An 18,419-nucleotide genomic window follows, 5' to 3' on the forward strand; every position below is an offset into this window, starting at 1 on the left:
CTTCATATTGCACGTTTCTTTGTTTTCTCTTTCTTTGGCCATGCCACAAGGCTTGTGGGATCTCAGTTCCCCAACCAGGGGTTGAACCTGGGCCACCACAGTGAACACGCCGAGTCCTTACCACCAGACTGCCAGGGGATTCCCAGGTTTTTTTTTTTAATCCATAACTTTAATCTTGTCAAATCAGACAAACTTTTCCTTAGTAATTATTAGTATTAAAATTGGAACTTAGGAAGTTATGCTCCTGTCCCTCTTTTGAATTCTAGTATCTTCTAATCTCTCTCCAGTTCCTGTTTTTAGCATCTGTGCATGGCTGGCTCCTCAGTACTGCCCAGGTCTCAGCTCCACGGTAGTCTCAGGAAGGCTTTCTCTAGAGACTGAACAGAAGGCAGCCAACTCCCAACTTCTATCGCATCAGTCTGCCTTCTTTACTGAGTATTTATTTATCTGGCCGCACTCAGTCTTAGTTGTGGCACGTCGTGTACTCTTAGCTGCAGCATGTGGGATCTAGTTCCCTGACCAGGGATGAACCCAGGCCCCTGCATTACGACTGTGGTCCAGTCTCAGCTACTGAACCATCAGGGAAGGCCCCAGCCTGTCTTATTTTCTAAAACCCACTCACCACTCCTGATATTTATTTTTCTACTGCCCATCTAACTGCTCCTCCCACTAGACTGCAAGCAGCAGAACAGCGGTGATCTTGTCTGTCTTATCAACCAGCATCTAGAATGCCTGATACCAGGCGTTACTCAAGTAGCTGAATGACACTGAACTCAAAAGCACGTAGAATTCTGGTATACAACAGGACATAAAGGATACAGTTTTAGGATACTAAAAACATTTTATGTATTAAAATTAAAAGATAAAGTACTTTATAGTAATGTTTCATTCAACCAGCATTATAAGGGAACTAGACAGAATTGAACTTGTCCCATAAGCTAGGGCAATGATTTGCAAGCTTTTTAAAAAAAAAAGACAAAAAAACTTCTCTACCACAAAAGATAAGAACGTTGAAGGAATCTGGATTCCTTGGGCAGTGTGTCATTTTATATTTTGCAAATGTATCCTTAAATTTCATTATCTGTGAAACTCCTGGTGTGCGTTGCAGAGCCCTAGGGCTCCTCAGAGCAGACTCTGCAGACATAACCTGTGCCATCATTTCCCAGCCTTTACAGCGGAGAAGATGAGGCCTATGTAAAAGGGCTGTTTGAGGATCAGTGATAAAGCATATACTACATAATGCATTGCCTTTTTAAAGGATCCCATTTCCTCATCTTACAAATAGCTCCTGCTCACTTCTACACTTCCCCTGGGAGACCTTAGCTCTTTATTAAACTTGATGTTCATTAACCTCAATCCTTTCTGTAAAAACAAGGAAATGTTCTCACAAATAGACGATGTACACAGAAGCATTCTTAAAAGACTAGGAAGGGACTTCCTTGGCGGCCCACTGGTTGAGAATCTGCCTTCCAAAGCAGGGGATGCGGGTTTGATCTCTGCTTGGGGAACTAAGGTCCCACATGCCACGGAGCAACTAAGCCTGCACATGGCAGCTGCGGGAACCCGCATGCTCTAGAGCCCGGGGGCCACAGCTAGGACCCTGTACAGTTAAAAAAAAATAAAAGACTGTGAAGCAATACACCAACTATGCTGCTGCACAACAGATGGGTGACATCATATTCTTCTAACTCTTCTATATTTTTGTCAAGTTTTCAACAGTGAACAAGCATTACTTTCAAACATTTTCATATTTTTATAATCAGGAAAACCTTTTTTTGTAACTAAACACGTATATAAACCTAAATTTGGGGTCAATCTTCTTTCAGACATGAGCCATTATTTAAACTTTTGAATGTCTACTATGTACCAGGCTGTGGGCCATGTCCTTGAAGATTAAAAGAAAAAAAGAAGTAGCCACATCTTTAAGTAAGCATATATGCCGTAACACGCGCAGTGACAAAGGAAAGTCACTGTTTGGGGAGGTCAGACAGAACTTCAAGACTAGGAGAGCTGAGCTTAAAGGAGTTTGAGTCCAGAAAAATAGGAAGGAGGCAGATAAAATAACAAATGAAAGGGGAGACTTGAAATAGCACTAGACATTCAGAAAAATGATAAGTAGTGCACTACTGCTAAAGCACAAGACTGAGGAAAGAGCAAAAGAGAGGCTGAGGTCAGCTCTGTCCTCTACAGCAGAGTCTGTTCTTTACCGAAGACAGTGGGAAGCACAGATGGTCACAAGTACAGAGTGACGCAATCATATCTGCAGTTGTAGAAAGGTCACTCCAACCTCAGGCGACAGAGTAGAGGTTGGTAGGGAGAGTGGTAACCGAGTTATTTGAAAAATTCACGTGAGAATAAGCAAACACCTATCTTAGGAATTAAGACTGCTGAGAAACTGATGAACTCACAAATAAATGTGAAGATATTCCATGATCATTGATTGGAAGAATTAAAAATGTTAAAATGTCGATACTGTTCACTGCTGCTACGGCTGCTGCTAAGTCGCTTCAGTCGTCAGTGCAACCCCTATCAAAATCCCAATAGCATTTCTCACAGAAATAGAACAAACAATCCTAAAGTTTGTAAGGACTCATGAAAGATCTTGAATAGCCAAAGCAATCTAGAGAAAGAAGAACAAAACTGGAGGCATCGCGCTTCCTGATTTCAAAGCTATAGTAATCAACACTATATTACAAAGCTACAGTAATCAAAACAGTATAGTACTGGCATTAAAAACACACACATAGCTAAATGGAACAGAACAGACCTCAGAAATAAACCTCCACATACACAGTCACTTAATTCACAATGAAGGGACTAAGATATACAATGGGAAAAGGACAGTCTTTTCTTTTCTTATTTGGTTAAATAACAAACACTGGACTGGATGAAGCACAAGCTGGAGTCAAGATTGCCAGGAGAAATATCAGTAACCTCAGATATGCAGATGACACCACCCTTATAGCAGAAAGTGAAGAAGAACTAAAGAGCCTCTTGATGAAAGTGAAAGAGGAGGGTGAAAAAGTTGACTTAAAGCTCAACATTCAGAAAACTAAGATCATGGCATCCGGTCCCATCACTTCATGGCAAATAGATGGGGAAACAATGGAAACAGTGAGAGACTTTAATTTTGGGGGCTCCAGAATCACTGCAGATGGTGACTGCAGCCATGAAACTAAAAGATGCTTACTACTTAGAAGGAAAGTTATGACCAACCTAAGTATATTGAAAAGCAGAGACATTACTTTGTCAACAAATGTCTGTCTAGTCAAGGCTATGGTCTTTCCAGTGGTCATGTATGAATGTGAGAGTTGGGACTATAAAGAAAGCTGAGCACTGAAGAATTGATGCTTTTGAACTGTGGTGTTGGAGAAGATTCTTGAGAGTCCCTTGGACAGCAAAGAGATCCAACCAGTCCATCCTAAAGGAGATCGGTCCTGAGTGTTCACTGGAAGGACTGATGTTGAAGCTGAAACTCCAATACTTTGGGTCACCTGATGTGAGGAACTGACTCATTGGAAAAGACCCTGATGTTGGGAAAGATTGAAGGTGGGAGAAGGGGATGACAGAGGATGAGATGGTGGGATGCCATCACTGACTCAATGGACACGAGTTTGAGTAAACTCTGGGAGGAAGGACAGGGAGGCCTGGCATGCTGCAGTCCAATGGGTTGCAAAGAGTCAAACACAACTGAGTGACTGAACTGAACAAACATTTATTTCTCACAATTCTGGAGGGTGGAAAGTCCAAAGTCAAGTCAGCGGCACGTTAAGGTGTCTGATAAGAGCCAGCTCCCCGACTCCCAGTAGCTAGGACAGTCTTTCTTTAGGTCGTGCCATGCATCATGCACGTTCTGTGTTTCCTGACGGGGCTGGAACCGGTGCTCCCTGCATTGGGAGTGTGGAGTCTTAACCACCCTGAGCTTGGGAAGTGCCAGAAGGAATGACATTGGGAAAACTAGACCACTAACTCATGCTGTTCACAAAAATCAACTCTACAAGGATTAAAAACCTGAACCTGAGACCCGACACCATGAAACTCCTATAAGAAAACATAGGCAGAAAGATACTTGCCACTGGCCTTAGGCATGATTTTTTGAATTTGACACCAAAGAAAAGGCAAAAACAAACAAGTAGGACTGCATCCAACTCAACAGCTCTAGACAGCAAAGGAAACCACCAACAAAATGAAAAGACAACCTACCAAATGAGACAAAGTATTGGCAAATCATAAAATACATAAGAACCCACACACCTCAGTAGGCAAATCCCCAAAGAATCCAAATTAAAGAAGGGGCAGAGTTATCTGACATTTTTCCAAAGAAGACATTCAAATGGCCAACAGGTAGATGAAAAGGTGCTCAACATTACCAAAGCATAAGGGAAATGCAAATCAGAATCACAGTAAAATATAACCTCATACATGTTAGAATGGCTAGTATCAAAAAGACAAAAAATAACAAGTGTTGGGTACTGTAGGTGGGGATGTAAATTGGTGCCACCATTGTGCAAAAAGGTTTGAACTATTATATGATCCAACAATTCCACTTCTGGGTATCTATTCAAAAGAAATGAAAATACTAACTCGAAAAGACGCATATGCCCTCATGTTCACTGCAGCTTTATTTATAACAGCTAAGACATGTAGGCAACCTAAGTGTCTATCAAGGGATGAATGGATAAAGAAGATAAGGTATTTGTATACAATGGAGTATCATTCAGCCATAAAAAAGAATAAGTCTTGTCATTTGCAACAACAGGGATAAATCCCAAGGGCATTATGCTAAGTGAAATAAGTCACACAGAAAAAGACAAATACTATCTCATTTATCTTAAACAAACAAAAACAACGGAAACGCATACAGAGAATATACGGGTGGTTGCTAGAGATGGGGGGTAGGAGGTAGCTAAAATGGGTGAAGGTGATCAAAAGGTGCAAACCTCCGGTTAAGAAAAAAGAAGTCTCGGGATGTAATGAACAGCACAGTGACCATAGTTAATAAATTTGTACTGCATATTTAGAAGTTGCTACGACAGATTCTTGCCCTTGAAATCCCATGGACAGGGGAGCCTGGGGGGCTACAGTCCATGGGGTCACAGAGTTGGACATGACTTAGTGGCTAAACACCAAGGCAGATCTTAAAAATTCTCCTCACAAGAAAAGTTTATAACTGTGTCTGGTGATGGATACTAACTAGACTTGCATTGATCATTTTGTAACATATATAAATATTGAGTCATTATATTATATAAACTAATAAAATGAAAGTCAGTTTTATCTCGATTAAAAAATAAATAAATTTAAAGAGACTGCCCTCTGAGTTGAACTAATTAAATCCTTATAGTAAAGAAAAAAATGTTCCTAGTAACTGGGAAGAGCTCTAAGGCTGAAGCTTAATCAGTAAAATCAATACCTTATAACACTAAAGGAAAGCTGGTTTCAGAGAGAATTCTGGCACTGCAGCAATGTCTAAGGGGAGAAAGATACAATAACTGGAAGATATGAAGTCTTCTGGTCACATCCCACCTGAATGAGAAAGTTCTCAGAAACACTCACCTCCCGCTGCTGTAATCAAATTCAACTCCCAAACTAATGGTTCAGATTGTTTTTTAGGTGCCTTGACGTACCAGGAAGAAGGTTACCAGCTAGTGGCCTTAAGCATTCAAACCACTTTAATGTGCTAACACCCATTAAACATGAATCAACAGACACTCTGGTTTATACACTCTACAAGGTCAACAACAGGACCTGAAAGCTAAGTCCTAGACTCTTGACTATATGAGGCTGCTTTTGGTTAATCGTAAGTCTTTCTCCTAGAAACCACCACCTCTTCCCCTTGGAATATTTGGAAGGACTGATACCAAATATGTTTCAGTTCAGTTCAGTCACTCAGTCATGTCTGATTCTTTGCGACCCCATGAACCACAGCATGCCAGGCCTCCCTGTCCTCACCAACTCCTGGAGTTTACCCAAACTCACGTCCCTTGAGTTGGTGATGCCATACAACCATCTCATCCTCCGTCGACCCCTTCTCCTCCCACCTTCAATCTTTCCCAGCATCAGGGTCTTTTCCAATGAGTCAGCTCTTCACATCAGGTGGCCAAAGTATTGGAGTTTCAGCTTCAGCATCAGTCCTTCCGATGAACACCCAGGACTGATCTCCTTTAGGATGGACTGGCTGGATCTCCTTGCAGTCCAAGGGACTCTCAAGAGTCTTCTCCAACACCACAGTTCAAAAGCATCAATTCTTCTGTGCTCAGCTTTCTTTATAGAACGTTTCTATGAAGACCTATAAGACCTTTTAGAACTAACACCCTAAAAATGATGTCCTTTTCATTATAGGGGACTGGAATGCAAAAGTAGGAAGTCAAGAAACACCTGGAGTAACAGGCAAATTTGGCCTTGGAGTATAGAATGAAGCAGGGCAAAGGCTAACAGAGTTTTGCCAACAGAACACACTTGTTATAGCAAACACCCTCTTCCAACAACACAAAAGAAGACTCTACACATGGACATCACCAGATGGCCAACAATGAAATCAGATTGGTTACATTCTTTGCAGCCAAAGATGGAGAAGCTCTATACAGTCAGCAAAAACAAGACCGGGAGCTGACTGTGGCTCAGATCATGAACTCCTTATTGCCAAATTCAGACTTAAACTGAAGAAAGTGGGGGAAACCAAGTATGTTTAGGAGAAAGAATTGACAAGGCTTAGTGAATGCTTGGATATGAGAGCTGTGGATAAATTCCACGATTCTGGTTTGGAGACCTGAAAAAAAAAGGAGATACTATGCCCCAGGACTGAAAATACAGGAGGTGAGAACGGGGGATGGAGATGCTATCACCACTAGAACACCCAGGGGACCTTCCAAGTGGAGGCGTTCAGCTGAAGTGCATACAGAGTTCGTAAGAAATGTGGGCTGCAAGCAGACTGAAGAGCCAGTAACAAACAGGTGGTAATAGATGAAACTGCCTAGAAGAATGAATACAATAAACAGAAGGCTGGGTATCAGCTCTTAATGATTAATGTTGAAGAGGAAAACAAAAGAGGAATAGGGAAGAAGGACTGCATCAGATTAAGCAGAACCAGAAGATGTATATCATATTGGGTTGGCCAATATGTTCATTCTGGTTTTCCCAAAAGATGTTATGGAAAAACCCAACAAACTTTTTGGCCCAACCCAACATAAGCTAAGAGAAAACTGCAGTCAACTCAGGTAATGACTCAAAGTCTCCCCTGTAGGTAGCAGTTAGGTGACCAGGAATCTTTGTGATTGTAGTTCCAAATGAACCATATAAGTAAAAAGCTATGGTAATCCAAAAAAGCTTCACCTTGAAAGCAGAAATCTGGCAAATACGACAAAGCAAGTAATTCTCTTGTCCAGTCCATTCAACTGACACTTGGCACCTGACTGCTATTTCTCCTGCCCAGCACCAACTCCATCCTTGACTGCATCCCAATATAAGATCTGTAATATTGAGCAGGGGCTTCCCTGGTGGTCCAGTGGCTATGGCTTAGCGCTCCCAATGCAGCGGGGCCCAGGATAAACCCTTGACCACAGAACTAGATCCCGCAGGCCCAAACTAAGAGTTTGCATGCCACAATGAAAGATCCTGATGCTGCAACTAAGACCTGGGGCGGCCAAATGAAAAAATATTAGAAAAAAATAATAATGTTAACTAAATTGAGTAGTTACCATAAACACTCATTGGCTCAAAAAGTGATCCTGGTTCGTTCACTCAACTTACAGAACCTGCCAGTTGTTTTGTTGTGAGGGAGGGGAAGAGCTCTCCCTTCTCCACCTCTCCTGGACCTGCTCCAAGTCACTGATACATTTCTCTTCCCCACTTCCCTCAAATGCCTTCTTCCTACTCTCTGACACAAAGCAATCACTAAGCTAGGAATCTCTGCAGATGCCTAACACCTTGTTTATGACAGTTCCCTGCTAAGATCAAGAAATTAAAGTAAAAGGTAGGGAGACTTCTGGACTTGGGGTCCAGTGGTTAAGAATCTGCTCCCAATGCAGGGGGCCTGGGTTCAACCCTTGGTCAGGAAACTCAGACCCCACATGCTGCACAGCATAACCCAAAACAAGTATCCCTTGAAAGCAGACATCAAATATGTAATTGCTTCTGAAAATAAAAACATAATTACAAAAGTAAAAGGTAGGAAAGAACAGCACAGTGCAGATTGGAAAAAAGAGCTCTCGTAAGTCCTCTCACCTGTAACGTAACTGAGCTATCTGCAACCCATGTGGTCCCTCTTCTGTGTCCTATTTCTAACTCATCATGCAAACCAATAGAGTAGCTTAAACATACACTGTATTTTCACGCCTGTAACCATTAACAATTTCTTATGGCCTGCAGAGACGACTACTGCTGAAGAATTTTAACTTCCATAAAAAATAAGTATGTAGGTACCCATGATACTGACAATACTGTCTCTAGTGACTTGGTTTAATGAACAGTCTTTTTATTGAAATTAGTTTCCGGTTCAGGTGCACTACTAAAAGAAATATGAAATTAGAGAAATATTTTAAGAGAAACACTCAGCAGTCTATTTAAATGCGTGACCCCCCCCACACTGAGATTTCTGCTTTAGTGAGTCACACAACGAAAATACTGCAAGAACCCTGCTTATTAGCTGACAAGCCACACTGCTGACATGTTACTCCAGCAGACTGTGAAGTTTAGAGAGAATATGATGATGAAAAATTATCTACTTCTCCCTTGCAACTGGGATCAACGATCTGTTTTTCTTTGGTTATTCTCTCCTGATGATATGTAGGCAAACCCATTCATCACTATCACTGTTTTCTGTGCAAGTAAGTCCAATGAGGGCTTGATGCAGCAAAAATGAATATATACGTGAAATTAAACAAGCTTTCAACAAAACCAGGATTTTGTGTAAAAGGAAAGTATTTTAAAGTTTTTTCTTTCAATAAGGCTAATATATACTTCAGGACATTTAAAAAACAGATATATAGAAGAAAATAAAATTCATCCACAATCCTACTCCCTCAGATGTAGACACTATTAAATAAGTGTACATTTATAAAAAGAAAAATAGATTACTCGGATGTAATGAAAAATCAAAAGCGAATTCAGCTTAAAGCTTCAGCGGAAATAAAGATCACAAGGCTGGGATTTCCCCAGCAGTCCAGTGCTTAAGACTTTGTGCTCCCACAGCAGGGGGCTCGGGTTCAATCCCTGGCTGAGGAACTAAGATCTCGTGTGCCATACGACACAGCCAAAAAATAAAATAAGAATAAATAAAGTAAAATCTCAATTAAAAAAAAAAACAACACAAGGCATTAGCTAGTGAACATCTTAATAACTGAAATGGCCACTGCCTGATTTGACTGAGTCCTTCCCATCATGAGTACCTTCTAGCATATATATCAACCTGAACACAGGTGAGGAAGGCAGCCCTTCACCCCAATCTAGATTCTTTTTCTGAAAAACTTCAAACCCATAGAAAAATTCAGATTAACACAAAATCCTTTAGACTCAACAACTGGCAATGTTTAGCCACATGTGCGCTTTTTTATTTAACTTTTTGGCCATGCCGCATGGCACTGGGATCTTAAGTCTCCCGGGATCAAACCTGCCCCCCTTCAGCGGAAGCGCAGTTTTAACCCACTGAACCACCTGGGAAGTCCCTGGCCCCACGTGCTTTATCTCTGTCTACTTTTCTGCTGTTCTTTGTTGCTGAATCACTTGAAAGTAAAATACATTTCACCTTGGCTTCAGCACAGATTTCCTAAGGGCAAAGACTTCTAAGGGAAAGTATAATATGGACTAACTAATTAACCAAACTATAATTCTTTCTATGAGGTGACCAAGATAACGGAGTAGATGCATTATTGCGATTAGCCTGAAGTTAATATTAAAGCTTATTTCATTCCTCCTGGGACTCCCTCCTCTTCGAGTTTCTCAACCCAGGCACCCCCGACGTTTGGGGCCAGGTAACGTAGTGCTGTGGGGGCCGTCCTGTATACCGCAGGATGTTGGGCAGCATCCCCGGCTTCTGCCACAGGAGGCAGGCAGGGTCCACACCTGGCTGCAGCAACTAAAAGCGACCCCAAACGTTTGCTAAGGGTGCCCTGGGAGAAGAGACCCTGCTCTCGAAGAACAAGAGCCGCAAATCCACGCGAGAGCCAGCAGTGACAGGACAGCACGCACTTATCTGCTGAACGCTCACCACGTGGCAGCACGTTCTCAACGCTCCACACCTACGAAGTCACTTGAGCGTGATGAGTTTGAGTGTGCTGAGTCGTGTCTGACACTTTGCGACCCCATGGACTGCAGCCCGCCAGGCTCGCCTGTCCATGGAATTCTTGAGGCAAGAACACTGGAGGGCGTACTTATTCCCTACTCCAGGGGATCTTCCCAACCCAGGGATTGTCTCGCGTGTCTCCTGCACTGGCAGGTGGACTCTACCACCCCATCACCCGGGAAGTCCCGTGAAATCATTTACACGCTAGAACAATCCTCTGAACTGGTCTACCTTACAGAGGCGGGAACAGACACAGGGAGGGGAAGAAGTTAGTGCCGGGTCACAGAGCCGCTGAGCGGCAGAGCAGGGACTCAAGCTCACCCACAGGCGCCCAATCACACACCTGCACCCAACTGTGCCCTCAGACTTACTCACTCCCCGGTGCGGCAGTTTCTCCTTTCCTACTCATGCTAACCCTCATGAGTCAATTGTAAAAACCAACCTTCCAGCAGGTTCCAGACCTTTCTGGACAGCACCTAGCACGTGCTAGCACTTCTGGTCCCCACAGAATCACTCTCCGATGCCTTGGGAATCACACAAGGTCTGAGTGAGGTTTTGCCCACACTGGCTCTGAGTAGAAAAGAAGGACTCTCATCAATGACTTGCTTCAATCCTAGAAGACCTCACCAACAAGCCAGTGTAGGAAGTCTGCTTACAGCTGTGTCTGGAACACAGCAGGGTAAGCACATCAATGTCAGCTCTTCTGTCCTTACTAGTTGGCTCGGCGGCTCAGTGGTAAAGAAGCCACCTGCTGATGAGGAGAGCCAGGTTCAACCCCTGGGTCAGGAAGATCTCCTAGAGAAGGAAACGGCCACCCACTCCAGTATTCTTGCCTGCGAAATCACACGGACAGAGGAGCCTGGCAGGCTACAGTCCATGGGGTCACAAGAGAGTTGGACACAACTGAGCAACTAAACAACAGCAACCCTCACTAGCACATAAGCTGCTTCGTGGGTAGGGATTGTTGTACTGTGTACTCAAGCAGACCCAGTGCTTGGCATGTACTAAGTGCTCAAAAAATATTTTCTGAGTAAATCAGTTAACAAATCAAAGAATGACTTCCTGCAAACACTGAAATCCGGGATTTCCCTGGTGGTCCAGTGGTTTGGGTCCGTACTTCCAAGGCAAGTGATGTGGGTTTGCTCCCTGGTCAGGGAACTATGATCTTATATGCTGCAGAGCAACTAAGCCTGTGCACTGCAGCTACTGAGGCCCACGCCACAACGAGAGTCCTCGCCCCGCACTGCAAGACCTCGCACAACGCAACGGGGACCCCCTGCGCTGCAACTGAGACCCGGCGCAGACAAATAAACAAATATCTTTTAAAATTAAAAAAGTAAGCTACTGGTGAAAATGAAAAATGTCTTAGAAAAACAAAAACTGAGATCCAACACTTGGTTGATAGTTGAACCACTATTCTTCATTAAGAGAGAACTCTGATGGTGCATACTTCCTTTAACTAGGAAAAAAGTCCATACATGAAATTTAAAAAGGACACAAACAGGTACACTCATATAATGCCAATGACTATTCAAATGGATATAAACTGCTAAACTATTCTCCCCCCCCAAAAAATCATATGCCTGAAAAATACGTAGAAATTTGAACCCACAATTCATCCTAAGAAAACAACCAGTTGGGTACCCCAAAGAGAGTGTAAAGATGCTCACTAGAGTTTTTTGTAACACCGAGAACTTGGAAATTTTTTGTTTCAGTTTTGTTCTTTACACGTTTTTCAACACAAGTTCACATATAGGTGAAATAAAGGGGCTCGCTTTGACCGTCATGGAATTAACATACACAGCTGACTACCTGTACTCAGCTCCAAAGATCCACAGCACGTGATAAAATGTGTGACTTTGTTGTTGCCCAAGTGTGAACATCACCCACGTGACCAGTGGCAGGAAGAGGCTTCCTGGTTAGCCAGCAGGGTGGTCAATCATCCAGCTTCCACATCTTAACTCAGCTTTGGTGTCCCTGGGCGAACGCCAAAATCGACTGATGGTGTCTGCCAGAGAGGACTGGCAAACTGAGCCCTGCACAGCGGGTCCAAAACACTCTGCTCAGAAAGGTACTCAGACAGGCTGGAATCGCCTGGAAAGGGGGAGGCTGACAGGCAATGGCTGTTCATGTCTAACTGTGTGACACACGACGTGATACACCACATATGGGCTTAACTCCAGGGCTGATGAGGCCCTTGGCAGCAAGGTTTCAAACATCTTCCACAACCTGGAGAAGTTTAATTTATCTTGGAATGTGACCCACCTCTTTGGCATTAGCCTGTCCGCACTTCCCTCCACCTCCTTGTTGTTTAGATTAGCAACTATCTGATGTACTCAAACAGTAACAGTGTCTTTCTAACAACCACACCTACTCATGCAGTGCTCTACTCCACTGAAGAAACCATGGGAACATGCAGTGCTTTTCAAAGTGTGGTTGGGAACCTTTGGGGCACCATGACGCTCTCTGGTGGGAGGACTGCAGAAGGCTACAGCTTAGTACACCCCTGCTGTAGTGTCATCTGTCACTCTGGAGAGCTGTCCTGGCAGGAGAATATCAAATGCCTGCCCCCGGAAGCACATCTCCAGGGCGAGAATGGCCCGCATCAAGCCCAGAGTCCCTTCGTTGTAGTACCTCGGGTAAGATGAATTGCTCCACAGGCTTGTACCACAGCTTGTTCACCTGCACACCACAGCTCGGAGGACTGAAGCGAGCAATGAAGAGGGCCTCCTACAGATTGGGTGGGGAAAAGACAAGAAGAAATACTTCCCATCAGATGCAGCAAGTTTTCACACAGCTGACATTCTAAATTCTCAGGGGCCCCAACCATGGCTACTAACATTGTTGTACTGCGGTTGAGGCATCATTTGGGCTTTCCAGGGCAATCATGGTTATTAAGTAAAGCTACTTAAGATCACCAAGGCTGTCATGAAGTTCTCAAACACTAAATATAATCCACATAACTTAAAAAAAATTAAAACAATACCTTGAAATGAGGAGCATTAAGGGAAGTGTAAGGTGTTAAGCGAACTTAGTTACTTAACCCCAAAGGGTTAAGAATAAACTGAAAGATCACAGACTTCTACATAGAACAAAGGTACTTAGGAATCACCCTTCAAAAAGAACGTTTAGAAGAACAAACAGAAGAACAAACAGAAACAAAAATGGGAACATTAAAAAAAGACTGATTCTCATTATGACTATTGTTTTCTTTGGGTCCTTCCTTTTTGTTTTAGGCAAGAACATCTCCTTATTCTCATAGCTATTCTTAGATACCAATTTGCTACAGATGCTTCTGTTAGCTATCAAGACCATGCAGAAGTTCAGAACGAAGGGAGTTTAAGTGAATTACGTGTATTTCTTTCATCGACGGTGGTCTATGGCAATGCAGTGGTAATACTTTATACACTGTGACTACCTGTGAACCCACTGCAATCCACCTGAGATCAGACCTTCCTTGAGGACAAAGAGTAACCCCTCCTTGGGTGAAAAAAAAATATATGGCAACTAAAAATTAAATCAACATGATAAAAATATTGTACGTCTGAATCAAACTACTTGAGTGACAGCTCAAAAAGACTCTAGGGACTTCCCTGGTGGTTCAGTGGCTCAGACTCCATGCTCCCAGAGCAGGGGGCTCAGGCCTGGTCCCTGATCAGGGAACTAGATCCCACAGACTGCAACTAAGGCCTGGTGCAGCCAAATAGACAAAGAAATAAAAGAAGCTTAAAGAAAAAAAAACCCACTACATATACTAAGACAATTAATCGTGAAAAAAATTCAAGATTGATCCTAATTTCTAGGTAAGGTTGACAGTGAAATTCAGAGTACCACTCTTGCTGTTACCTATTTGAGCTTCAGTATCAACGCAACCTTTAACCACAATAATATATGAACTCCTATACTTAAGTAATAAAGCTCTTTTCCCTAGAATCATAATAGCTGGAATTGTCACTAAGATTTGCTCCCTCTCTTATTTTTATGTCATTAAGCACATTTGCAAACTGAACAAGTTCTTTAGAGGATAAAGGAATACGGCAAACAAAAAATTTAATATTAAATTGATCTGTGTGTTTATTGGTGACTCTGACATTGTATCTGTTAATAACAATCAACCTTAACACAAAACCATTTTTAAACATGCCTACAATTAAAAGACGCTTACTCTTTGGAAGAAAAGTTATGACCAACCTAGATAGCATATTCAAAAGCAGAGACATTACTTTGCCGACTAAGGTCCGTCTAGTCAAGGCTATGGTTTTTCCTGTGGTCATGTATGGATGTGAGAACTGGACTGTGAAGAAGGCTGAGCGCCGAAGAATTGATGCTTTTGAACTGTGGTGTTGGAGAAGACTCTTGAGAGTCCCTTGGACTGCAAGGAGATCCAACCAGTCCATTCTGAAGGAGATCAGCCCTGGGATTTCTTTGGAAGGACTGATGCTGAAGCTGAAACTCCAGTACTTTGGCTACCTCATGCGAAGAGTTGACTCACTGGAAAAGACTGATGCTGGGAGGGATTGGGGGCAGGAGGAGAAGGGGACGACAGAGGATGAGATGGCTGGAAGGCATCACGGACTCGATGGACCTGAGTCTGAGTGAACTCTGGGAGTTGGTGATGGACAGGGAGGCCTGGTGTGCTGCGGTTCATGGGGTCGCAAAGAGTCGGACACGGCTGAGCAACTGAACTGAACTAACTGAACTGAACTGGAACATACGCAAAGGACACACACCGGAGGAAAAGCTATGCCCAGAAGGTGAGAAAGTCACTGGATCTGCTTCCCCTATTTTTTTTTTTTAAATGGCTCTTTGTCTGAGGCATACCTCAGGGGGCAACTAAAAGTCTGGAGGAAGAACTGCAGTATTTCCGGTTCCAAATCAGAAGACAGTAGAGGCAAACACACTGGCTAACAACTGAGGAAGAAAAACCCAGAGAGGGAAGGGTCACAGAGTTCTCAACCCTTCCTATGAGCTCTGTCCTAGTCTGCGGCTAAGTCAGGAAATACACATTTGAAGCAGAATCCGAGCAGCCCATCTAAGCCCAAGAGAACACACTGGAGACTTCAGCTGCTGCTCATTGCAAGGGAGACAGGGTTCAGTGTCTATGCCCAGCAATTTAACTGATGGCTAAAAGAAACAAACAACAAGAGAAACAAAAGAGACCATAGCAAAAATCAACAAAGCCAAAAGCTGGTCCTTTAAAAGGATAAATAAAATTGACAAACCATTAGCCAGACTCATCAAGAAACAAAGGGAGAAAAATCAATAAAATTAGAAATGAAAATGGAGAGATCACAACAGACAACACAGAAATACAAAGGATCATAGAGTCTACTATCAGCAATTATATGCCAATAAAATGGACAACGTGGAAGAAACAGACAAATTCTTAGAAAAGTACAACTTTCCAAAACTGAACCAGGAAGAAATAGAAAATCTTAACAGACCCATTACAAGCACAGAAATTGAAACTGTAATCAGAAATCTTCCAGCAAACAAAAGGCCAGGTCTAGATGGCTTCACAGCTGAATTCTACCAAAAATTTAGAGAAGAGCTAACACCTATCTACTCAAACTCTTTCAGAAAATTGCAGAGGAAGGTAAACTTCCAAACTCATTCTATGAGGCCACCATCACCCTAATACCAAAACCTGACAAAGATGCCACAAAAAAAGAAAACTACAGGCCAATAGCACTGATGAACATAGATGCAAAAATCCTTAACAAAATTCTAGCAATCAGAATCCAACAACACATTAAAAAGATCATACACCATGAACAAGTGGGCTTTATCCCAGGGATGCAAGGATTCTTCAATATCTGCAAATCATTGTAATATACCACATTAATAAACTGAAAAATAAAAGCCATATGATTATCTCAATAGATGCAGAGAAAGCCCTTTGACAAAATTCAACATCCATTCATGATAAAAACTCTCCAGAAAGCGGGAATAGAAGGAACATACCTCAACATAATAAAAGCTATCTATGACAAACCCACAGCAAACATTATCCTCAATGGTGAAAAATTGAAAGCACTTCCCCTAAAGTCAGGAACAAGACAAGGGTGCCCACTCTCACCACTACTATTCAACATAGTTTTGGAAGTTTTGGCCACAGCAATCAGAGCAGAAAAAGAGATAAAAGGAATCCAAATTGGAAAAGAAGAAGTAAAACTCTCACTGTTTGCGGATGACATGATCCTTTACATAGAAAACCCTAAAGACTCCACCAGAAAATTACTAGAGCTAATCAATGAATACAGTAAAGTTGCAGGATATAAAATCAACACACAGAAATCCCTTGCATTCCTATACACTAATAATGATAAAACAGAGAAATTAAGGAAACAATTCCATTCACCACTGCAACAAAAAGAATAAAATACTTAGGAATATATCTACCTAAAGAAACAAAAGACCTATATATAGAAAACTATAAAACATGGTGAAAGAAATCAAAGAGGACACTAATAGATGGAGAAATATACCATGTTCATGGATCAGAAGAATCAATATAGTGAAAATGAGTATACTACCCAAAGCAATCTATAGATTCAATGCAATCCCTAACAAGCTACCAATGGTATTTTTCACAGAGCTAGAACAAATAATTTCACAATTTGTATGGAAATACAAAAAACCTCGAATAGCCAAAGCAATCTTGAGAAAGAAGAATGGAACTGGAGGAATCAACCTGCCTGACTTCAGGCTCTACTACAAAGCCACAGTCATCAAGACAGTATGGTACTGGCACAAAGACAGAAATATAGTTCAATGGAACAAAATAGAAAGCCCAGAGATAAATCCACACACCTATGGACACCTTATCTTCGACAAAGGAGGCAAGAATATACAATGGAGAAAAGACAATGTCTTTAACAATTGGTGCTGGGAAAACTGGTCAGCCACTTGTAAAAGAATGAAACTAGAACACTTTATAACACCATACACAAAAATAAACTCAAAATGGATTAAAGACCTAACCGTAAGACCAGAAACTATAATAAAACTCCTAGAGGAGAATATAGGCAAAACACTCTCTGACATACATCACAGCAGGATCCTCTATGACCCACCTCCCAGAATACTGGAAATAAAAGCAAAAATAAACAAATGGGATCTAATTAAAATTAAAAGCTTCTGCACAACAAAGGAAAGTATAAGCAAGGTGAAAAGACAGCCTTCAGAATGGGAGAAAATAATAGCAAATGAAACAATTGACAAATAATTAATCTCAAAAATATACAAGCAACTCCTGTAGCTCAATTCCAGAAAAATAAACGATCCATTCAAAAAATGGGCCAAAGAACTAAATAGACATTTCTCCAAAGAAGACATACAGATGGCTAACAAACACATGAAAAGATGCTCAACATCACTCACTATCAGAGATATCAAATCAAAACCACAATGAGGTACCATTTCACACCAGTCAGAATGGCTATCCAAAAGTCTACAAGCAATAAATGCTGGAGAGGGTGTGAAGAAAAGGGAACCCTCTTACACTGTTGGTGGGAATGCAAACTAGTACAGCCACTATGGAGAACAGTGTGGAGATTCCTTAAAAAACTGGAAATAGAACTGCCATATGACCCAGAAATCCCACTGCTGGGCATACACACTGAGGAAACCAGAACTGAAAGAGATACGTGTACCCCAATGTTCATGACAGCACTGTTTATAATAGCCAGGACATGGAAACAACCTAGATGTCCATCAGCAGACAAATGGATAAGAAAACTGTGGTACATATACAAAATGGAGTATTACTCAGCCATTAAAAAGAATACATTTGAATCAGTTCTAATGAGGTGGATGGAACTGGAGCCTATTATGCAGAGTGAAGTAAGCCAGAAAGAAAAACACCAATACAGTATACTAATGCATATATATGGAATTTAGAAAGATGGTAACGATAATCCTGTATGCGAGACAGCAAAAGAGACACAGATGTATAGAACAGTCTTTTGGACTCTGTGGGAGAGGGCGAGGGTGGGATGATTTTGGAGAATGGCATGGAAACATGTATAATATCATATGTGAAATGAATCACCAGTCCAGGTTGGATGCATGATACAGGGTGCTCAAGGCTGGTGCACTGGGATGACCCAGTGGGATGGTATCGGGAAGGAGGTGGCAG

General features: G+C 42.0%; 1 protein-coding gene across 2 annotated transcripts in view; it reads right to left on the reverse strand.

The window, feature by feature from the left end:
• The window catches only part of B3GALNT2 (beta-1,3-N-acetylgalactosaminyltransferase 2), a 62,926-nt gene that overhangs the window by 17,914 nt on the left and 26,593 nt on the right, over nucleotides 1-18,419 (reverse strand). For both annotated transcript variants that reach the window (XM_069571591.1, XM_069571590.1), the window contains exon 5: nucleotides 12,914-13,009. In XM_069571591.1, coding sequence (XP_069427692.1) covers nucleotides 12,914-13,009 — 96 coding nt within the window. The remainder of the gene's footprint in view (nucleotides 1-12,913; nucleotides 13,010-18,419) is intronic.

Source organism: Ovis canadensis, chromosome 25 (genome assembly GCF_042477335.2).
Source record: "Ovis canadensis isolate MfBH-ARS-UI-01 breed Bighorn chromosome 25, ARS-UI_OviCan_v2, whole genome shotgun sequence".
In the NCBI taxonomy this organism is placed as follows: Eukaryota; Metazoa; Chordata; class Mammalia; order Artiodactyla; family Bovidae; genus Ovis; species Ovis canadensis.